Source organism: Pristiophorus japonicus, chromosome 17 (assembly GCF_044704955.1).
Source record: "Pristiophorus japonicus isolate sPriJap1 chromosome 17, sPriJap1.hap1, whole genome shotgun sequence".
Lineage (NCBI taxonomy): Eukaryota > Metazoa > Chordata > Chondrichthyes > Pristiophoridae > Pristiophorus > Pristiophorus japonicus.
Genome location: NC_091993.1, coordinates 44,619,754 through 44,644,301, shown reverse-complemented (window position 1 = coordinate 44,644,301; position 24,548 = coordinate 44,619,754). Strand labels below are relative to the sequence as shown.

General features: G+C 50.1%; 1 protein-coding gene across 1 annotated transcript in view; it reads left to right on the top strand.

Moving 5' to 3' along the window:
- fah (fumarylacetoacetate hydrolase (fumarylacetoacetase)) overlaps positions 1-24,548 on the top strand; it is a 211,518-nt gene that overhangs the window by 22,586 nt on the left and 164,384 nt on the right. The window contains exons 3-9 of the mRNA XM_070859356.1: positions 856-977; positions 5,130-5,179; positions 7,473-7,563; positions 8,586-8,683; positions 13,601-13,653; positions 14,551-14,650; positions 17,565-17,695. Of these exons, the coding sequence (XP_070715457.1) occupies positions 856-977; positions 5,130-5,179; positions 7,473-7,563; positions 8,586-8,683; positions 13,601-13,653; positions 14,551-14,650; positions 17,565-17,695 (645 nt within the window). The remainder of the gene's footprint in view (positions 1-855; positions 978-5,129; positions 5,180-7,472; positions 7,564-8,585; positions 8,684-13,600; positions 13,654-14,550; positions 14,651-17,564; positions 17,696-24,548) is intronic.

Below are 24,548 nucleotides of genomic sequence, written 5' to 3'. Positions count from 1 at the left end.
TACCGCCCACGCCGGAAATAACGCCCATTTTTGGGCGATAAGCACAAAAGTGGAGGTTCTAGCCCATAGTCTCACACTGTTGCAAATCAGGACTTGACTTGCCAACGATGCACACACACCAGTATAACTGCAGTCTTAATGCCTACCACACACCAAATCTACCAATTCGTTTCCAAGGTTTGTAAAAATAAGAAGCCTTCTTCTGTCCACCCAGAAGAGCGCCATCAAATTAGTTACTTACGGTGATAACGTGATTTAGAATCATAGAATGATAGAAAGACTTGCATTTATATAGCGCCTTTCACAACCACCCGACATCTCAAAGCGTTTTACAGCCAATGAAGTGCTTCTGAAGTGTAGTCACTGTTGTAATGTGGGAAACGCGACAGCCAATTTGCGCACAGCAAGCTCCCACAAACCACAATGTGATAATGACCAGATAATCTGTTTTTTTGTTATGTTGATTGAGGGATAAATATTGGCCAGGACACCGGGCATAACTTCCCTGCCCTTCTTCGAAATAGTGCCATGGGGTCTTTTACACCCACCCGCGAGAGCAGACGGGGCCTCGGTTTAACATCTCATCAGAAAGACGGCACTTGCGACAGTGCAAGCTCCCTCAGCACTGCACTAGGAACGTCAGCCTAGATATGTTGGCACTCAAGTCCCTGGAGTGAGACTTGAACCCATAACTTTCTGACTCAGGGGCAAGGGTGCTGCCCACTGAGCCACAGCTGGCACTGATACGGCACAGAAGGAGGCCATTCGGCCCATCGTGCCTGTGCCGGAAGTGTGCTGTTGTGTGAGTTGTATGAGGCAAATGGATTTTACAATTTGCCGGGGTTTGTCTTCCAGCCGACTCTCAACTCCTTCATGGCCCTGGGCCGTGAGGCCTGGAGGGAAGCCCGAGCCTTTCTCCAGCAACTCCTGTCGGCTGATGAATCGACGCTACGGGACAACAAGGAACTGAGGAAGAAGTAAGAACGTAGACATGGAACTCACCACCACAGCTTTATTCATGCTGTTAAAAGTGATATTCTGAATTTAGTGTTGAGTAACCTCTCGCCCCTGAACCTTAGGGAAGGATTGGTTGACAAAAAATGCACATTGTGGAACTGCTGCTGATTGGCCTGCCAGTCACTCTAGGGCAATGGAACAATGCAGAAAGAAAGGGCCTCCCCAGCATAAATACCTACAACAACAACATTTTGTATTTATATAGCTCCTTTAACGTAGCAAAATGTCCAAAGACACTTCACAGGAGCGTTATCACCCAAAATTTGACACTGAGTTCCATAAGGAGTTACTAGGGATTAGAAACTGCCCCCTGCCTGAAATGGGGCTCACGCCTAAGGGGTGATGGTAACACCGAAGGGGCGGAAGTTGGGGCCGGAGTGGAGTGACCACCGCGATGACGTCATAACGGCACCGCATCACCACGGCTCTCCCCTTCACTTAAAGGAGAGAGCCTTCGCAATTTTAAGACTTCAGCCCACTGGGCCACCGGTTTTGGCCGGGCCAGTGGCTTGGCACCCAAGAGGGGGTACCAGACTGCCTGCTGGCAGCCCAGCCGAATCCGGGGGCATAATTATCGGACCGACCTGGCAGTTGGCCGACAAAAAAAACTCACGGCGGCAGCGGCAGTGCGCCTTCCCCTTTAAGGGAAGCCGCACCGCCGTTGCAGAAGGTCACAGCCTCACTGTGGACCACCGGGAAAAACAGGTCCTGGCATCACCGGGCGGGCTGAAGATTTTCAGAGGGGAATGTCACTGTCGGGGTGGGGGCGGGGGGGGTGGTAAAGGGGTAGATCAGCGGTGCGCACAGTGATGACGCACTTACCACGGATCAGCAGCAGCGGAGTGATGGCAGGAGGGAGGGCCATGGGGGGATGGGACACCGGGGCACCGCTCGGATACCTCGGGAGGGCAATTGGGCGAGCAGCAGCCGTTCCACCGAAAGTCATGGCCACTCCACTCCGCAGCGGGGCCGCCGATTTGCGGTGGTAACAGGCCTTAAGGAGACGGGCAATTTCGTCTCCTAGGGCAAGTGGCCAAAAGCTTGGTCAAAGAGGTATGTTTTAAGGAGTGCCTTAAAGGAGGAGAGAGAGGTAGAGAGCTAGAGAGGTTTAGGGAGGGAATTCCAGAGCTTGGGGCCCAGGCAGCTGAAGGCACGGCCGCCAATGCTGGAGCAACGGAAACTGGGGATGCGCAAGAGGCCAGAATTGGAGGAGCGCAGAGATCTCGGGGGATTGTGGGGCTGGAGGAGGTTACAGAGATAGGGAGGGGCGAGGCCATGGAGGAATTTGAAAACAATTTTGAAATCATGGCATTGTTTAACCGAGAGCCAATGTAGGCCAGCGAGCACAGGGGCGGTGGGTGAGCAGAACTTGGAACCAATGTAGGTCAGCGAGCACAGGGGCGATGGGTGAGCAGAACTTGGAGCCAGTGTAGGTCAGCGAGCACAGGGGCGATGGGTGAGCAGAACTTGGAACCAATGTAGGTCAGCGAGCACAGGGGCGATGGGTGAGCAGAACTTGGAGCCAGTGTAGGTCAGCGAGCACAGGGGCGGTGGGTGAGCAGAACTTGGAACCAATGTAGGTCAGCGAGCACAGGGGCGATGGGTGAGCAGAACTTGGAGCCAGTGTAGGTCAGCGAGCACAGGGGCGATGGGTGAGTGGGATTTGTGGACAGCAGAGTTTTGGATGAGCTTAAGTTTACGAAGTGCTTGGGTACATCAGTGTATAAATACAGCCCTCCATTCAGTTTCTTTTTAACAAAAAAAGTTGATATCTTCAACTTAAGATGAGGTGGATCTCCTCCAATGAAGATGAGAATGAGAGTGCTGGGAGATGAGATCCCATTAATATTTGGACTTTTACCCCAACACTTTTAAAATAAAAACAGAAAATGCTGGAAACACTCAGCAGGTCGGGCAGCATCTGTGCAGAGAGCAAAAGAGTTAATGTTTCAGGTCAATGACTTTTCGACAGAACAGACTTTCACTGCTTGTTCACAGAAAGAAAACATCTGTTTCTGTCTGGCTCCGTGTGTCCAGAGAGATATTGTGGAGCTCTTTACACGTCAGTGGGCAATGAAATGGAGGCTGAGCAGGGAGGGGGAACGGGAAGACAGGTCAGGTGGTCAGAGAGTCGCGGCTTTAGGAGGCAGCGAGGGAATGCTGAGGGAGGGAGTTACTGAGGGTGGAGGTATAGAGGCTGGAGTAGAGGGTGTGTATGAGCTAGAAATTGGTGGATGTTGGAGAAGCACAGAGACGGTGGGGACCATGGAAATTGGGAAGGATAACATCATACCCCCTAATCTGCAAGACTGTTGGAGAAAATAATCTTCCGTAGACTCCCTGAAAGCAATGTTTGTACATGAGTGAGGCCATAATTTCGCCCAACACTTCCAAAATGTGCTCCACCCAGCAGGACCTGCACCCTGCCTGTATTTGTGGGCTTAGGCCCCGACACTGTCCTGGTGCATGAATGCTCCTTAGAAAAGGCTGGGCCCAGAATAGAAACGTATCTTTCGGAGCTCCAGGAGCTTTCCTCCTGTCCCCTCTCAGTATCCCCCATTCTATGAGGGATGGCCATAAACACTGAGGCCTACTTCTTACGGGTGCTACTGCATTCGGGCCTCAGCCAAGTGCAGACGCCGGAGGCCTCACTCCCACCTCGTCACCATGCCATTTCAACCCTGCTGCCTGTTCCTGACTAAAGGGGTCTACACCCCTCTCTCCCGGGAGACCCTCAGAAGTGGACGTGAAGCGCAAATCAGTGAAAACCCAGAGGTGTAATTCTGCATTGTTTCTTTCTGTGCTTTGCACCCGGAAAATTAGGAAACCTGGGGTCAATGCAGGGAGGAAGCAGTCTATCGCTTGCATCACATGCAGGAACTGAACTGGGGTTAACACTGAACTCTGACCTTCAGCACTGAGTTGAAGAGGTGGCGGCTCCGTGTCAAGCAAAGCCTCTCACTTCAAGTGTTGCTTTCAAGGTGGCCCCGATTAGGGTGCTATTGGGTGCGATTAGAGACACGGACCCCGACAATCCCCGGACCCCCACAATCCCCGGACCCCGACAATCCACGGACCCCCACAATCCCCGGACCCCCACAATCCCCAGACCCTGACACAGACCCAGACAATCCCCGGACCCCCACAATCCCCGGACCCCCACAATCCCCAGACCCTGACACAGACCCAGACAATCCCCGGACCCCCACAATCCCCGGACCCCCACAATCCCCAGACCCTGACACGGACCCAGACAATCCCCGGACCCCCACAATCCCCGGACCCCCACAATCCCCGGACCCCCACAGTCCTCGGACCCCCACAATCCCCGGACCCCCATAATCCCCAGACCCTGACACAGTACCAGACAATCCCCGGACCCCCACAGTCCCTGGACCCCCACAATCCCCAGACCCCGACAATCCACGGGCCCCGAATCCCGACAATCCCCGGACCCCCATAATCCCCAGACCCCGACAATCCATGGGCCCCGGATCCCGACAATCCCCGGACCCCCATAATCCCCAGACCCTGACACGGACCCAGACACTCCCCGGACCCCCACAGTCCCCGGACCCCTACAATCCCCGGGCTGCCTGGTGCGCTCCTGCTCTAGGTCAGGCGAGCGGTGGAAGGCCCATGAAATATGACGGGTCCCGGACTGAGAGTTTCTGCGAGAGCCCGTTTGGCGTGGACCTTCCCAAATACAGGGTCACTCATCCAGGGAGGCGCGGCCAGGGGGCAGGAATCTCTCGGACCGAGAGTTTCTCAGCTCCGGCTTGGACTGGCCAATGAGCTCGGCCATAGGAGGTATACCGGCCTCCAGCCAGGACCAAGTGGAGGTCCAGGCCTGGATTCTGCCACCCGGGAAGACAAGGGCTTCCATTTTTCTGTAAGCGGCCCCTTTACACTCCGCAGAAAAATGCTGCTCCAGCCTTCACATCACTGAGGGCGTTAAATCACCAAGCAATTCCTTTTATTTATAAATATTGCTTTTAAATTGAATATAGGGCAGTATTTGTGAGACAAATGCACCAAGAGTCAGACTCCAAGAGCGATGAGACTGAGCACAGTTGTGTCTTTCTATAAACTCTGTCTTTGTTGTTTTGCAGTGCCTTTGTCCCACAGTCTGCAGCTGCCATGCATCTCCCTGCAGACATCGGTAGGTTGGATTTATCAATACAACAGTTCAATAGGATTGACAGCGAGGGGGTGCGTGAGAAGTATAAACACCAGCATGAAGCTGATGGGTCGAATGGCCTGTTGCTCTGCCCCAGATTCTGTGCAGTGTCTGAATCTAGGAGCATTTGAGTGAACAGCAAAAGACCAACAGGTCCATCCAGCCCGCCCCATACAGTTCTGGGCTGGGAGTTCCCGCTCGGTTGAGCTGGTTTTTTTGGGTCATAATTCGGCCAAAATCGGCACAACCCAGGCAAAAGATGGCAGAATTTTAAACGCAAATTACGTTCGGCACAACTGGAGTTTCCGCCATCTTTTGCACTGGTTTAAAAAACATTGTGCTGGAAGCTGGCCCCGCCCACAAAACCTTCCATACCCCAAGGGAGAATTAATCACCCATTGGGAGATCCCGCTAATTACACTTGTTTGTGGGCCTTCAAGGAGGCTCCAATAATTAATCCGTTTTGTTTGGGTGCAAGGACACTATCGGCACGTTTTTAAAGCTTTTGAATATAATTTTTTAAAATTTACTAAGAAACTGACTACCATACCCAAATATAACCAACAAATCCTTCTGTATAGTTTTTTTTAAAGTTATTTTCAGTTATTTAAAATTAGGTTACTCACAGGTGGTGGACTAGACAATGAATACAAATTCTCATTTTTTGTGATGAACCCATTTCCAGCTGGATTAATCAAACTGCACCAAGTTACTGCTCCATGGCGCTGGTCCATGACAGATTTTGCATTCAGCGATATGCAAATGAGTTAAAGCAGAGCTCGATTTCTGGGAGACCCGAGATTTACTGAATGGGCCCTGGCGGCGATCCTCGCGGCCTTACTGGGCCTCCTCCGGCTCCCGGTCGGCTAGGCACCCAGGGTAGGAGCAGCTCTCACTGCTCCCCAGCTCAGGCCTCAGATTAGGGCCTTGTCACACCATCAGAGCCTGATCTGCATATTTAAAGGGGACCCGCGGGTAAGGTCTGTGGGTTCAGTGACCGTGCATTGTCAGCGTGGAGCCTCAGCCAACAGGCCACAGACAGGGTCACAGCACAGGAACTCTCACCCTTTGCCCTGACACGTAGCCCAATGATTCCCCCTCCATAGAGCAACATATTGGCCCCTGCTGCCCATCGCTGAATATTGCTGTCTCATTGCTCCCCAAACCCGAGCACCACAGAAACCGCGCCCCCCTCAACGAGTCACCATTCCTCCGCTACATCGTATTGAGCATCATCATGCCCCGCCCCTTTCTGAGTCACCCTCCCCTCCTCTCCTCCTCCTCTCCCCCCTCCCCTTATCCTTCACCATGCCCTTCCATGGTAACTTCCCTCAACCATGGGCTCACCCCACTGCACCATTGGAAGGGTAACTGCGTGGAAAGAGATCTTAACAACACTCCCACCCCCTACCCTGTTAAGAAGCTTGTCAATCCCCTCCCACCCCATGCCTCCTTCTCCCACTGACCACATCGGGAGGTGGGGATCCCCCTCGCACTCCCTCCAATAGTGACCTGAGCAGCTCGTTCTCTCCCAGCCCCCCCCACACTGAGATGGGATAGAAGCTTTAGCTCCCCCCACTGCCCCTCCCAAACTCAGATGCCCCTCAACGCTGGGGTTGTTTCCCTATCATTGCCCCCCGCCCCTCCGCCATCCCCGACTGAGCATCAGGCTGGTCCCTGCTCCCCACCCCTACACTGAGCAGCAGCCCTACCCAGAACACAGGCACCCACCCACAGTTCGCCTCTCCCCCCCCAGATCTGCCCCCAGGAGGTGAGCCGAGCATGTACAGCGTTAACACCATCCCACAGTTAGATGGGCTGCGAGGCCTGTGTGTCTCGCCAATTGGTGAGCTTTTGTCTGTTGAACATTAAAACCTCTAACTTCATAAACTCAACATTTCAAATATTTTTGCTGACTGATCGTGTCGAACCTTGCTGTATGTTTTAGCAATTGCCCAAGTTATTGTCAGCAAACTGTCCCTTGCTTTCTGCGATTCTCCTGAAGCGAGTGCGCGTTTAGAAGTTGCTTCAGTCGTTGTACACAAGGGGGCAGCAGAGGGAATGCTCACTGCACAGAAATCCTCCCTCAACCATCATTGAACCCAATAATGTGACACAGCTTTCGGTATGAAAAATATCCCAGGTTGTCCTACTCCTGACCTGGCAACGTGCAGCTTGTGCTTCCTTTGTGTAAGAGTAACTGAGACCAGAAATGGTTTTAAATTTAACAGGATAAGCTGTTGTTATACACTTTGTTTTATTTTTTTATCTCCAGGGGATTACACAGACTTCTATTCATCTCGTCAGCATGCCATGAATGTTGGAATTATGTTCCGTGGGAAGGACACTGCCCTGATGCCCAACTGGTTAGTGTGACCCTGTAATGCTGTGCTGAGATACTCCAGGTGTGACTCTGGGAATGGGAGGTGCCTGTGGGGAGTTATCAACTCTGGTTGACTTATTCCTGGAGGTTTCATCCCATGATCTCCCGCCACAATCCGTCCCGCCCATATCTTTAGCACTAATAAAGGAAAATTTTCAAAGACAACGGTGAAAACACAGAATTTCTTCAATGGCCTTTGATTTTTCTCCCAGCAACATCCCGGAGATTAATTTTTAATTCCTGGAGGCTCCTGGAGGGTTGGCAAGCTGGTGCCCAGGCCAACAGAGCAAGTCATTGTGGTGAGCACACACCATGGGCGATGATCTCACTGTTACAGGCGTAGGTTTGAGGCCAGAGTACTGAGGAATCTCCGATTGGCACTGCAGCCAGTGATGCCTCTCCTGGTCGCTGAGACTTGCACTGGTATCAGTGCCAATCTCACAGACTGACCACAAACAACATGTGGATTTAACAGCCCATCGTGCTGTGCTGCCAGCTGCTATTCGCCCCAAAATTCCTCATAGCAGACATGTAAAATTACCCCCTCCGGCAATTTCTCCCAACTTCCCCCTACCTCCCCTCAACTGCCCGTCCAACTCCCAACTCTCCAAACTTCCCATCCACTCCCCCCCCACCTCCCCCTACTTCCCCTCAACTCCCCCAACCCCCCAACTCCTCCCAACTCCCCTCCCACCTCCCCCTAACCTCCCCAACTCTCCCCCAATTCCCCCCAACTCCCCCAACTCCTCCCAACTCCCCCACCACCTCCCCCTAACCCCCCCAACTCTCCCCCAAGTCCCCCCAACTCCGCCAAACCCCCCCAACTCCCCCCCACATCCCCCTAACCCCTCCAACTCCCCTCCATGTCTCCCCAACCCCCTCCGCCAACTCCCCCAAGATTGAGGAGACTAGGTCCAGCCTAATAGAACAAGAACCAGTCCTCTTGTTATGAATGACTGCAGAGATAGCCAGACTTTAAACCAATGCTCTGTCTAACACTCCCAGGTTGCATTTACCGGTTGGTTACCATGGTCGTGCATCATCTGTCATCGTGTCTGGGACCCCCGTTAGAAGACCCATGGGCCAGATGAGACCAGACGAGAGTAAGTATGAGGCCACACGGAATGTAGAGTGGACAAGGGAGAACCAGTTGATATGGTGTATTTGGACTTTCAGAAGGCTTTTGACAAGGTCCCACACAAGAGATTAGTGTGCAAAGATAAAGCACTTGGGATTGGGGGTAGTGTGCTGACGTGGATTGAGAACTGGTTGGCAGACAGGAAGCAAAGAGTAGGAGTAAATGGGTACTTTTCAGAATGGCAGGCAGTGACTAGTGGGGTACCGCTGTTTACATTGTACATTAATTATTTAGACGAGGGGATTAAATGTAGTATCTCCAAATTTGCGGATGACACTAAGTTGGGTGACAGTGTGAGCTGCGAGGAGGATGCTATGAGGCTGTAGAGTGACTTGGATAGGTTAGGTGAGTGGGCAAATGCATGGCAGATGAAGTATAATGTGGATAAATATGAGGTTATCCACTTTGGTTGTAAAAACAGAGAGACAGACTATTATCTGAATGGTGACAGATTAGGAAAAGGGGAGATGCAACGAGACCTGGGTGTCATGGTACATCAGTCATTGAAGGTTGGCATGCAGGTACAGCAGGCGGTTAAGAAAGCAAATGGCATGTTGGCCTTCATAGCGAGGGGATTTGAATACAGGGTCAGGGAGGTGTTGCTACAGTTGTACAGGGCCTTGGTGAGGCCACACCTGGAGTATTGTGTACAATTTTGGTCTCCTAACTTGAGGAAGGACGTTCTTGCTATTGAGGGAGTGCAGCGAAGGTTCACCAGACTGATTCCCGGGATGGCAGGACTGACATATCAAGAAAGACTGGATCAACTGGGCTTGTATTCACTGGAGTTCAGAAGAATGAGAGAGGATCACATAGAAACGTTTAAAATTCTGATGGGTTTAGACAGGTTAGATGCAGGAAGAATGTTCCCTATGTTGGGGAAGTCCAAAACTAGGGGTCACAGTCTAAGGATAAGGAGTAAGCCATTTAGGACCGAGATGAGGAGAAACTTCTTCACCCAGAGAGTGGTGAACCTGTGGAATTCTCTACCACAGAAAGTTGTTGAGGCCAATTCACTAAATATATTCAAAAAGGAGTTAGATGTAGTCCTTACTACTAGGGGGATCAAGGGGTATGGCGAGAAAGCAGGAATGGGGTACTGAAGTTGCATGTTCAGCCATGAACTCATTGAATGGCGGTGCAGGCTCGAAGGGCCGAATGGCCTATTCCTGCACCTATTTTCTATGTTTCTATGTCTATGTTTCTAATATCATCTCCGAGCGGTGAGAAATATTTTTAAGCTCCGAGCGTTGGCATATGGAAATTGCTTATTTAGAAATCATTTTGAAAGTTATTTTAACATTTTTATTCCTTAATAATTCCTCAAAACATTGACATCAGAAAGGGCCATGCTGGATGGACAACAGTAGCTCTGTTGATTAATGCTGAACCCTGCAGCACTTATGTCACAGTTCCGATATCTTTATAATATTGTCATATTGATTTTGTGTTCTGGATGTCCTTCAGCTGCTGATGAGGGTGGAAAATAGCAACAATGTTTGACACCATTTAATGGAAATTCATTTTAATAATCGTAAACAGTTGTGAGGGGGTGAAATTCCTCAGCAAGGGAAATGAATTAAATGGAAGCGAAATCATCCCCTTTACTTGGTGTGTACAACAACAACTTGCATTTATATAGCACCTTTAACGTAGTAACCTGTCCCAAGGCGCTTCACACGAGCGTCATAGAAACATGGAAATTTACAGCACAGAAGGAGGCCATTCCGACCCATCGTGTCCGCGCCGATCGACAAAGAGCCACACGACCCTCGGTCAGCAGCCCTGAAGGTTACATATAACCGTATAAGGTTATCAAACAACATTGACACCGAGCCATGTAGAGATTTTAGAACAGATGACCAAAAATTTGGTCGAAGAAGTCGGTTTTAAGGAACGTCTCAAAGGAGGAAAGAGAGGTAGTGAGGCGGAGAGGTTTAGGGAGGGAGTTCCAGAGCTTCGGGCCCAGGCCTCAATGATGGCTGAGCGATTATAATCGGGGATGCTCAAGAGGCCAGAATTGGAGGAGCGCAGATATCTCAGGGGGCTCTGGGACTTCAAGCAACATTCCCTTTAAGCTGCACTGCTGTTTCGAGGTCCCGTGCAGCCTGTGAGCTTCAGATAGGGAGGGGCGAGGAGGCCATGAAGTCAATGGAAAACAAGGATGAGAATTTTAACTTCGAGGCGTTGCTGGACCAGGAGCCAATGTAAATCATTGAGCACAGGGTGATGGGTGAACAGGGCTTGGTGTGAGTTAGGACACGGGGCAGAGAGCACAGGGTGATGGGTGAACAGGGCTTGGTGTGAGTTAGGACATGGGGCAGAGAGCACAGGGTGATAGGTGAACAGGGCTTGGTGTGAGTTAGGACACGGGACAGAGAGCACAGGGTGATGGGTGAACGGGACTTGGTGCGAGTTAGGACACGGGGCAGAGAGCACAGGGTGATGGGTGAACGGGACTTGGTGCGAGTTAGGACACGGGGCAGAGAGCACAGGGTGATGGGTGAACGGGACTTGGTGCGAGTTAGGACACGGGGCAGCAGAGTTTTGGATGAGTGCAAGTTTATGGAGGGTGGAAGATGGGAGGCCAGCCAGGAGAGCATTGGAATAGTCAAGTCTAGAGCTAACAAAGGCACGGGTGAGGGTTTCAGCTTCAGGTGAGCTCAGGTGGGACGGAGACGGGCGATGTTACAGAGGTGGAAGTTGCTGATCTTCGTGATGGAGCAGATGTGGGGTGGGAAGCTCATCTCAGGGTCAAACAGGACGCAAAGGTTGTGAATGGATTGGTTCTGCCTCAGACAGTAGCCAGGGAAATTTGCCCTGTTGTAAGTTGCTAGTTAGCTTTAATTGTATTAAGAACATAAAAAATAGGAACAGGAGTAGACCATTCGGCCCCTTGAACCTGCTCTACCATAAATTATGGACAACCAAGAGCTGGCTTAATTGTCTTTGGAAATCAGCAAGGAATTTTCCAGAGTTTTTCCTAAATTGGCCTCTCAGGGTAGTGGTGCTTGTAAAGTTGAACTGTCAAGTGGCTGGAGCAGTTTTGCCCAGGATGTATCACTTCACTCAGTGCCTTTGCTGGAGGTTGGGTAAATGAGTACGGAAGGGGCCATATTCAGCTATCAATGTAGATAGCCATTTATGCACGTCAGCAGCCCATTTTACATCTCTTCGAATTGTATTTCATTTGAAGTCAATGAATATAAGAGTGGGGAGAGATATGTAAAACAGGTTGCCAATTCACTATCACTCGTTTTACACTATTGGACAAAGTCAAGAGCTACCCCCATGAATCCCTTCTCTGTTGGGCCATGTGTTGGGTTGTGTATGTCTTTCCACCTCATTAACCTGAGAGCTGTCAGTTTTGGTGACTGGAGCATGTTTCTCACTTTGACTAGACGCAGAGTCCAATCCCAATAAAGAACCTCAGTCTGCCCAGTGAGCCTTTCCCTCTGGTTATTATATAAGAACATAAGAAATAGGAGCAGGAGTAGGCCATACGGACCCTCGTGCCTGCTCCGCCATTTAATACGATCATGGCTGATCCGATCATGGACTCAGGTCCACTTCCCAGCCCAATCCCCATAACCCCCTATTGCCTTATCGGTTAAGAAACTGTCTATCTCTGTCTTAAATTTATTCAATGTCCCAGCTTCCACAGCTCTCTGAGGCAGCGAATTCCACAGATCCACAACCCTCTGAGAGAAGAAATATTTCCTCATCTCAGTTTTAAATGGGCAGCCCCTTATTCTAAGATTATGCCCCCTAGTTCTAGTCTCCCCCATCAGTGGAAACATCCTCTCTGCATCCACCTTGTCAAGCCCCCTTATTATCTTATACGTTTCGATAAGATCACCTCTCATTCTTCTGAATTCCAATGAGTAGAGGCCCAACCTACTCAACCTTTCCTCATAAGTCAACCCCCTCATCTCCGGAATCAATCTTGTGAACCTTCTCTGAACTGCCTCCAAAGCAAGTATATCCTTTCGTAAATATGGAAACTAAAACTGCACGCAGTATTCCAGATGTGGCCTCACCAACAAGGAATTTCTTCTCCCAGAGGGTTGTGAATCTGTGGAATTCTCTGCCCAAGGAAGCAGTTGAGGCTAGCTCATTGAATGTATTCAAGTCACAGATAGATAGATTTTTAACCAATAAGGGAATTAAGGGTTATGGGGAGAGGGCGGGTAAGTGGAGCTGAGTCCACGGCCAGATCAGCCATGATCATATTGAATGGCGGAGCAGGCTCGAGGGGCTAGATGGCCTACTCCTGTTCCTAATTCTTATGTTCTTATGTTCTAATACCCTGTATAACTGTTTTTACACTCCATCCCCTTTGCAATAATTCTTGTGCCTCACAGAGCCAGGCTTTCACTGTGCAGCCTCAATTTGTGGGGAGGTTTGTTTCCGTGAACCACACCCACAGAGAGCTCAATCAAACTGCTCAATCTGATTTCACGCGAGTTATTTAAGGGGTTAGTGCAGCCGACGCCCGAGCTCTCTGTGACAGGGGTACATTTCACTCTGGAGTCATGGTCCAGTTAGTTTCTATCCACTACGTCCACGATCGGCGGGTGGACAGTCAAGCCTGCTGGGAATCGGGTTGTATACAGACCTCCGAAGGCTCTCCCCTCAGGCAAGGCTCTGCGTAGGAGTAGCTAAATCATAACACTTAGCGCACATGAGTGAAATATTTTATGTATAATGTTTGTACTTTAGAGTTGTTTAGTAATTTTATTACTGGAAGTATGCTTTCCTTGCTCGTATAATTATTACGCTATTTGTTGTTAGAAAGTTCTAACTAAGATTAAGAAGAATACATTGCATATGGTTGCCATGGTAATGTTTAACTGTTTGCGATGAAACGTTCTTGTTCCAGCGAAGCCGCCTGTGTTTGGAGCTTGTAAACTGCTGGACATTGAGCTGGAAATGGTATGTTTATTTCCTTCATACTTGGGACAGGGTGCCGCGAGAAAGGCCAGTAATCGTCAGTGTTGACGTCACTGTGTCAGCCAATGAGTTGGAGGCAGGGCGGGGCTCACGGCAAGGCTCACAGCAAACAGTCTACAGAGTCTATTTAAAAAATAGTGGGGAGAAATTCGCGTCGTTTGCCCCTCTGCCAATAATTTCTCGCCCAGGAGGGGGCGTTAGTGGCTCCCGCGAAATTGCGTGGGAGTTACGGGAGGCGCAAAACTGGCAGTGCCCCACTCCCGCCGGGAGTGCCCCGCGCCGCTGCGCCGACGACGATGATGTCATCACCGTGCGTGGCGACCTGCTTTCACCCTACGGCGGAAATTAGGGAGCACCCCGTGAGGCCACCGTGGGTGATGTCAGCGCTAACCTTGAGGGTCGCGAACCGGTCACACTCCGCTCGTGGGGCGAACAGTAATGGGGAGGTGCGTGCTGCCGTGATGGTGCAGCCCGACACTCCGCTTCCGTGCCGGTGCTCCGGCTATGGCACCCCGCTCCTTGGTGGCTGAGTGGAGGCCCCTCATCCCACGGCAGAGCTCGCGGAGAGGCCGTGTAGCGCTGGAAAATTCACGCGTTTACCACCCAGGTCCCGCCCCCCAGAGGAAATGAAGCGCCCGACATTACACCCCACTTCCTCTCGGGGGCGGGACCCCCAATTTCGCGGCCAGGGCGGGACAGGTGCAGGAAGTCCCGACTCGCCTCGGTTACCGCCCCCAATTTCGACCCCTAGGTCTCTACGAACTGCAGCAAACAGAACTCCTGAAACTGCAGCAACGTCTCCCGGCAAAGGCAGGGTTAAAATCAATCCCGGTCACTTACAGCACTGCAACATCTTCTGCACCTTTCTTTCTAAACTAGGCCTTCTTTGTGGGACCGGGCAACAAGTTAGGAGAGCCCGTCGACATTTCCCAGGCCCATGAACATATCTTTGGCATGGTTGTGATGAACGACTGGAGCGGTAAGACAGTGTATTTTGTAAATCATTATCTCACTGGTCAGGTTTACCGTCCAACGAAGGAAAGCTCACTGCCCGTGCAGGCCAAAGAACTTCGCCCAAACGCAGACGTTTCGACAGCCAATTGAAACCACCCAGGTAGTTTTCCTGTCAGTCTGCTCACATTGATTTCCTTCCACATAAATTAATAGCAGAACATGCTGGAAATCATCATTATCATCATAGGCGGTCCTTCGAAGCGAGGATGACTTGCTTCCACGCCAAAAATGGATGAGTTCACAGGTGTTTCAATGAAGGACCTAATATTCCGGATCCCGAACTGCATCCTGAAGGGTGGAAGATGCCTGTTCGTGGATTTTTTTAACGTGTGGTGGCCGTTGCACACCAACCACCACACGGGCTTGACAGAGCTAGGTCTTGGTCCAGTGGCAAGGGTTAACTAGGACGACTGGAGACCAGCTCTGCTGCATGGGTCTAGTGCGCACACATATTGCAGTGTGGGCTGGCCCGTGCTGCCCCTGGGCCCTCGCCTCTCCTGGGCCCCGAACTCACACCACTCCTGGGCCCCGGTCACATCCCTCCACAGTCTCTCGCCGCTCCTTCGCCCCGACCTCGCCGCTCATGCTGTACCTGCCCACGCTCCAATCAGCGACCTGGAACTTGATGATGTCATGGTTAGAAATACACAACTGGTCAGTCAGCAGCTGGAAAGGGAAAAGTTCGCTCATCATTTTCCTCTTCCTGTTATACGTGGAAATGGGCTGCTCGACCTAATGAGACCGTGTCAGCAATTACCCTCCACAGAAATAAATAGTCCTAATCCCATCTAACCACCTTGGTCCCATCTCCCTCCATCATCTTTTGCTTCATCCACCTATCCAATCTAATCCTGAGTGTTGACATCGTTTCAGCCTCAGCCACTATCCCTGGGAGTGAATCAGCCTCACAGCTCTCTGTGTAACCACGTTTCTCCCGCCCTCTGTTCTAAATCTCTAACATTTATTCTTGTATCTATAACCTCTTGTTCTTGACCACTCAACTACTGGCAACAGTCTGTTTCTATCTAGCCTGTCCCATCATTTCATAATTTTATCATAACACACTATAATCTGCATTATTCTAGTGAAATCAGACCCAATTTTTCAAGACTTTCCCCGTATTTCCTCATCCCTCTCTATTGCCCTACTATCCGCCCTATAGTGTGGAGCCCAACACTGTACACAGTACTCGAACTGAGCGCGCTCAGGCGTTATCCATGCTCATCATGTGATTAGGTCTAAATGTGATTAGGTTTTTATATTCTACACCTTGTGATAAAACCTGAAATTCCGTTATATGTTTTACAGTTTTATCAACCTGAGGTGCTGCCTTTAATGTCCTGTGAACCTGCCCCCCCCCAAACCCCTCTGCTCTCCCACCGCACTGAGCCCACTCCCATTCGCAGAGTAATTACAGCTGACGTTGATCCCCTCACACTTACTGACACTGAATTCCATCTGTCACTATTTAGTCCATTCACCCATTTTATCAATATCCCTTTACAGCTTCCTTTGTCTTCTAAGAAATGTATTATTCCTGCTTTTTTGGTATCATCTGCAAACCACTCCTTCTGGTCCAAATCATTGATCAGCGCACTGCACAGATTCAGCCCCAGAACTGAGCCCTGGGGCATGACAACCCATGACCCACCCACTCTGAAAAACTGCCCTTAACTCCTATTCTTCCCTCTCTTTGAACTAATGTTTAATGCAGTCTGCTATCTTCCCCTTAATTCCATACCCCTTTAATCTTCTCTAGTAACCTAGTCATCTAGTAATTGAGGGTACGGTAACATAATGGTTATGTTACTGTGTGCCAGGGGTAATCCCGAGGCCTGGGCCAATAATCCAGAGACGTGAGTTCAGATCCCACCACGGCAGCTGGGGAATTAAATTCAGTTAATTAAAGAAATTTGGAATTAAAAAGCATGTGTCAGTAATGGTGACCATGAAACCACTGGATTGTCAGAAAAACCCATCTGGTTCACTAATGTCCTTTCAGGAAGAAAATCTGCCGCCCTTACCCAGTCTGGGCCTCTATGTGACTCCAGACCCACACAATGTGGTTGATTTTTAACTACCCTCTGAATGGCCCAGCGAGACACTCCGTTGTATCAAACCGCTACAACAAAGGCAGCATTATGGGAGCACACCACACACCACACGGACTGCAGCGTTTCAAGAAGATGCCACCACCTTCTCAAGGGCAATTAGGGACGGGCAATAAATGCCGGCCTTGCCAGCGATGCCCATATCCCATAAATGAATTTTTAAAAAATCTCCCGTGTGGTATCTTGTCAAAGTCCATGCAGACTACATCCACCATATTTCCCCATCCACCATGCCTGTTACCTCCTCAAAGAATTCTATGAGATTTATCAAGCACAATTGTCTGTTTTGAAATACATGTTGGCCACTTCTATCTATTTTATCTTTATCAATTCGGGGAATTTCATCCTCAATTAGAGACTCTAAAAATGTTCCTGCTACAGATGTTGAGATAACTGGCTGGCAATTACTTGGATTAACTCTGTACCCCTTTTTAAAAATGGGTAATATATTGGCCATCCTCCAGTCTCTGGCTCATATCCACACTCAATACAGCCCTGAAATATGCGGGTGATATTACCCGTTATCCACCTGGCCATTTTACCCGTCAAACTCCAGTCCCACTGGTAATGGACCCTTCCCCGTGAGCAAAGCTCCTGCGACACTACCCAACACTGCCGGGAAGGATCATGTCCTGGTGTGAAAGGTTTCAGTGTTAAAGCTTATCTCATCCAATGGCAGAAAGCCTGGTGGAGGATAGAGTGGTGTTTGTGAGCTATGGATCGGTTGTGCCGTACTGGCTCCAGACTGACATGTGTGGTGTTTTGCAGCTCGAGATATTCAGAAATGGGAGTACATTCCTCTGGGACCGTTTCTGGGGAAGAGTTTCGGAACGACCATTTCACCCTGGGTTGTACCAATGGAAGCTCTACTGCCATTTGTCGTGGCCAATCCTGTTCAGGTAAATTGGGAGGTGACAAGTTACCAGACATGTTTCATGTGAATGTTAAATTAGAAGTGAAATAACTGACTCTGTCGTTGTGGCACCGTATGTCATTAGTTGATTAGAATGAAGGACTTGCATTTATATTTTCACAATCTCAGGATACTCCCAAAGTACTTTACAGCCAGTCAAAGACTTTTTGAAGTGTAGTCATTGTTGTAATGTAGGAAACATGGCAGCCAATTTACACACAGCAAGCTCCCACAAACTCATCATCATCATTATAGACAGTCCCTCAATCCAGGATGACTTGCTTCCACACGAGTTTCAATGAAGGATCTGATGTTCCAGTCCTGAACTCCAATTGAAGGGTGGAAGATGCCTGTGCGTGGATTTTTTTAACGTGTGGTGGCCGTTGCACCCCAGCCACCATACAGGCTTGACAGAGCTAGGTCTTGGTCCAGTGGCAAGGGTTAACCAAGATGACTGGAGACCTGCTTTGCTGCACGGACCCAGTGTGCACACATATCGCAATGTGGGCTGGTCCGTGCTGCCCCTGGGCCCTCGCCTCTTCTGGCCCCGAACTCACGCCTCTCCTGGGTCCTGGTCACTTCCCTCTACAAACTCTTGCCGCTCCTTGGCCCCTCCTGCTGTGCCTGCCCGCACCGCAATCAGCTCCCACAAACAGCAATGTGATAAATGACTCGATAATCTGATTGAGGGATAAATATTGGCCTGGACACCTGGGAAACTCCCCTGCTCTTCTTTCAATAGCGCCGTGGGATTCTTTACGTCCACCTGAGAGGGCATCAGTTTAACACCTCATCCAAAAGGCGGCACCTCTGACAGTGCAGCGCTCCCTTAGTGCTGCACTGGAGTATCAGCCTGGATTTTGTGCTCAACTATTTGGTGTAGGACTTGAACCTACAACCTTCTGACTCAGAGGCCAGAGTGCTCACAGTACCCAGCTAATGAAGCTTTGTGGCCAGCACTGGCTGGAGAATCAGGGCGATAGTGTTCACACCAGCCAACATGGCAGCATCTATCACTGAGAATGCCAAGAGTTTGACTCCCAACTGTAGCTGGTTTTGTGATGTGAGCCTGGACATATTTCACACATTTCGACAGCGAGACTTTCACCTGATCGGAGCTGGAGACAAAACCCAGGTGATGCACGTCCTCGCAGCAGATTTCCTGAAGAACTGGGAGGCCCATTGCCCATGTGTGTACTGCACAGAGAGAGAGAGTGGACTGGAACCTTGTAGGCAGCTAACGTCTAGTCAATCGGATAATTCTGGCTCTGCCAGTATGAGTGAGGTGGCATTATTCAAAGCACTTCACTTGGGACGTATGTGTGCAACAGTAACCTGTTACTCACTAGTATTTGTGAATGGGAGCACAGGTAAATGTCACAAAGAACTAATGATGATGCAATGGTCTTTGCCATTGGCTGGTGTCTGTAGAGGGCTAGTTTCCCTTTGTTTCCTGCATTGTCCCATTCAGTCTGTCTCTGGGGTAATGGACACAAAGTGCGGCAATCGCATCCAAGATTTCCAAATATACATTACTGACTGGCAAGGGAATCGTGGCTGCAATACTCCTGCCCTTCCACCTATTATAATATCGGAATCACTGGTACTGGAAGAGCAAGCTGAACTGTAATGAGAAGGTCCTGGACTTGAAATGAGAACAAGGGTTGTGAGAGATCTGTTTATGGAGTACCATTATATCTTTAAGCAGTTTAGGTTTAAAAGTGTGGCCTATTTTGATGGATGCTCCGATTAAAACCCTATCCCCACAAGTTTAAATGATTTTACAACATGTGTCACTCTTTATACTCATTTGTCCTGTTATTGGCCCTGCCATTTTTTAACTAAAATTGAAAACCACGAGGCAAAACCCACAAATCCCTGCATTTGGCCCCCATACAGGGATTGGTTGCCTAAGCCCTCCTGTACGGCTCAGATACATGGCCCAGAAACAGTCGACACCTCGATTTGCTGGAGAAATACCATCAACGATGTCTCCGCAAGATCCTGCAAATCCCCTGGGAGGACAGATGCACCAACATTAGCGTTCTCGACCAGGCCAACATCCCCAGCATCAAAGCACTGACCACACTTGATCAGCTCCGCTGGGCAGGCCACATTGTCCGCATGCCAGACACGAGACTCCCAAAGCAAGCGCTCTACTCGGAACTCCTTCACGGCAAACGAGCCAAAGGTGGGCAGAGGAAACGTTTCAAGGACACCCTCAAAGCCTCCCTGATAAAGTGCAACATCCCCATTGACACCTGGGAATCCCTGGCCAAAGACCGCCCTAAGTGGAGGAAGAGCACCCGGGGAGGGCGCTGAGCACCTCGAGTCTCATCGTCGAGAGCATGCGGAAATCAAGTGCAGGCAGCGGAAAGAGCGTACGGCAAACCAGTCCCACCCATCCCTTCCCTCAACAACTATCTGTCCCACCTGTGACAGGGACTGTGGTTCTCGTATTGGACTGTTCAGTCACCTAAGAATTCATTTTTAGAGTGGAAGCAGGTCTTCCTCGATTCCGAGGGACTGCCTATGTTGATGAAGTATTTACATATAAAGTTCCAGAGGCCATGCTACAGGAGGTATCTGAGCAATCACTTTCCCTAACATGGGCCGTGAAAGGACATTAACATGTGTCCTAATGCAGAGATTTCCTCTGGTGCAAGAGCCCAGAACAAGGGGCATAACCTTAAAATTAGAGCCCGGCCGTTCAGGGGTGATATCAGGAAGCACTTCTTCACACACAGGGCAGCAAAATCTGGAACTCTCTTCCCCAAAAGCCGTTGAGGCTGGGGATCAATTTCAAAACTGAGGTTGATAAATTTTTGTAAAGCAAGGGTGTTAAGGATTATCAAGACAGGTACATGGAGCTAAGATACAGATCATCCGTGATCTACATGAATGGCGGAACACGCACAAGGGGCTAAATGGCCTCCTCCTGATCCTAGGTTCTGAGAGTACAAAATCAAAGAACCATGCAACTTTATATCAGCAGAAGGAGGCCATTCAGCCCATCAGGTCTGCACTAGAATAATCCAAACCTATCCCACTGCCCCACTCTCTCCCCATAGCCCTGTATCCATCCCAAACCTACCCCACTGCCCCGCTGTCTCCCCATAGCCCTGTATCAATCCCAAACTAATCCCACTGCCCCGTTCTCTCCCCATAGCCCTGTATCAATCCCAAACTAATCCCACTGCCCCGCTCTCTCCCCATAGCCCTGTATCAATCCCCAAACTAATCCCACTGCCCCGCTCTCTCCCCATAGCCCTGTATCAATCCCAAACAAATCCCACTGCTCCGCTCTCTCCCCATAGCCCTGTATCAATCCCAAACTAATCCCACTGCCCCGCTCTCTCCCCATAGCCCTGTATCAATCCCAAACTAATCCCACTACCCTGCTCTCTCCCCACAGCCCTGTATCAATCCCAAACTAATCCCACTGACCCGCTCTCTCCCCATAGCCCTGTATCAATCCCTAAGCTAATCCCACTTCCCCGCTCTCTCCCCATAGCACTGTATCAATCCCAAACTAATCCCATTGCCCTGCTCTCTCCCCATAGCCCTGTATCAATCCCAAACTAATTCTACTGCTCCACTCTCTCCCCATAGCCCTGTATCAATCCCAAACTAATCCTAATGTCCCGCTCTCTCCCCCTAGACCTGTATCAATCCCAAACTAATCCCACTGCCCCGCTCTCTCCCCATAGCCCTGTATCAATCCCCAAACTAATCCCACTGCCCCGCTCTCTCCCCATGGCCCTGTATCAATCCCAAACAAATCCCACTGCCCCGCTCTCTCCCCATAGCCCTGTATCAATCCCAAACTAATCCCACTGCCCCGCTCTCTCCCCATAGCCCTGTATCAATCCCAAACTAATCCCACTGCCCCGCTCTCTCCCCATAGCCCTGTATCAATCCCAAACTAATCCCACTACCCTGCTCTCTCCCCACAGCCCTGTATCAATCCCAAACTAATCCCACTGACCCGCTCTCTCCCCATAGCCCTGTATCAATCCCTAAGCTAATCCCACTTCCCCGCTCTCTCCCCATAGCACTGTATCAATCCCAAACTAATCCCATTGCCCTGCTCTCTCCCCATAGCCCTGTATCAATCCCAAACTAATTCTACTGCTCCACTCTCTCCCCATAGCCCTGTATCAATCCCAAACTAATCCTAATGTCCCGCTCTCTCCCCCTAGACCTGTATCAATCCCAAACTAATCCCACTGCCCCGCTCTCTCCCCATAGCCCTGTATCAATCCCAAACTAATCCCACTGCCCCGCTCTCTCCCCATAGCCCTGTATCAATCCCAAGCTAATCCCACTGCCCCGCTCTCTCCCCATAGCCCTGTATCAATCCCCAAGCTAATCCCACTTCCCATCTCTCTCCCCATAGCACTGTATCAATCCCAAACTAATCCCACTGCCCCCCTCTCTCCCCATAGCCCTGTATCAATCCCCAAACTAATCCCACTGCCCCGCTCTCTCCCCATGGCCCTGTATCAATCACAAACAAATCCCACTGCTCCACTCTCTCCCCATAGCCCTGTATCAATCCCAAACTAATCCTAATGTCTCGCTCTCTCCCCCTAGACCTGTATCAATCCCAAACTAATTCCACTGGTCCCGCTCTCTCCCCATAGCCCTGGATCAATCCCCAAACTAATGCCACTGCCCTGCACTCTCCCCATAGCCCTGTTTCAATCCCAAATAAATCCCACTGCCCTGCTCTCTCCCCATAGCCCTGTATCAATCCCAAACTAATCCCACTGCCCCGCTCTCTCCCCATAGCTCTGTATCAATCCCAAACTAATCCTAATGTCCCGCTCTCTCCCCCTAGACCTGTATCAATCCCAAACTAATTCCACTGGTCCCGCTCTCTCCCCATAGCCCTGTATCAATCCCCAAACTAATGCCACTGCCCTGCACTCTCCCCATAGCCCTGTTTCAATCCCAAATGAATCCCACTGCCCCGCTCTCTCTCCATAGCCCTCTATCAATCTCCAAACTAATTCCACTGCCCCACGCTCTCCCTATTGCCCTTATCAATCCCCAAACTAATCCCATTGCCCCGCTCTCTCCCCATAGCCCTGTATGAATCCCATACTAATCCCACTGCACCGCTCTCACCCAATATCCCTGTATCAATCCCAAACTAATTTCACTGCCCCGCTCTCACCCCATAGCCCTGTATCAATCCCAGACTAATCCCACTGCCCCGCTCTCTCCCCATAGCCCTGTATCAATCCCAAACTAATCCCACTGCCCCACTCTCTCTCTATTGTCCTGTATCAATCCCAAACTAATCCCACTGCCCCACTCTCTCCCCATAGCCTTGTAATAATCCCCAAATTAATCCCACTGCCCCGCTCTCTCCCCATAGCCATGTATCAATCCCCAAACTAATTCCACTGCCCCGCTCTCTCCCCATAGCTCTGTATCAATCCCAAACTAATCCCACTGCACCCCTCTCTCCCCATAGCCCTGTATCAATCCCGAACTAATCCCACTGCCCCACTCTCTGCCCAAAGCCCTGTATCAATCCCAAACTAATCCCAATTACTAATTCTGGTTATCCGCTCATTCCCTTGGGCTGAAATCTTACACAGAGCTCTGCTGCTAAACAGCCCATGTTATATACTTTATCCTGTATTGACGAACATTCAATCCATTTAATCTGTATCAATAACATCCTGACCATGTAGACTCAGAAGCTGCTGCTAAACCACAGTGTAGACTAAAATGCCAAATGTGATCAATTTAATAGCAGACATATGTAGTGTATTTGCTTCATGGGTTCTTTGCTTAAGAATTCATTGGAACACATTATGATTAATAACTAGTTGGTTTATTAGCAAAGGTTTAACAATCACACTACACATTACCAGTTCATCCACCAGGCTCACAACCACCTGCCTCATTGTGGATCCCCCGAACCCAACTGGCTGGGGTTTTATTGAGTCTTGTGAATATCACGTGACTGACTAAGCCACTCCCAACTCAACAGCTCTACAACTATTTTAGTTGCACCTGTAAATCAAATGCTCCCTTATTAACAGGGGCACTAAAACTGACAAATAAACCAATTAACTTTTTGCCATAACTTAAATCAGATTAAAATTTGGTTGCTGGGGGCGATGATGCACTCCAGTCTCTCCGGCGCCCATCTTTTGCGGAAGACCACGAGCGTATCGGTGGGCACTGCGTGCTCCATCTTCAGGGACACTCTGGCTCAGATGTAGCCGCGAAAGAGAGGCTGCAGTCGGGCTGAACGACCCCCTCGATGGCTGATGGCCACCTTGACCTAAAGTTGAGCCCATTGTCACCATAGTATTTAATTAACTGAATTTAAATTCCAGAGATGCCACTTTGGGATTTGAACTCATATCTCCGGATCGTTAGTCCAGGTCGCTGGATTACTAGCCCAGTAACATAGCCACTGTACTACCGTACCTCCAGCAACAGTTCTACCAACCTGTGAGCATACTCACTGGTGCATACATTACAATAATACATACCGTCTGTTAATTTCTCACCCAGCTGATTAACCTATGAGGCCTTTCTTCGAACAAGGTTCCTACCTGTACGACTCCTACAGGGCGCCCCCTCTGGTGTGCAGAGCAGAGTTGGTGGGACGGGCTGTTCCTGCAGGGAGGAGGTGCCCGTGGCTGGTGACTGCCAGGCGTTGAGGGCCGGGCAGTCTGGCCCAGCCGGCTTGATGTCATGGTGGCAGGTTCTGGTTGAGCGGGTCACTGCCCTCGCCCACCTGCTTCACCCACGCCCCGTTACAATCAGGGCAACAGTTACTGCGGGGTGAATTTTAACCGTGGGCTGAG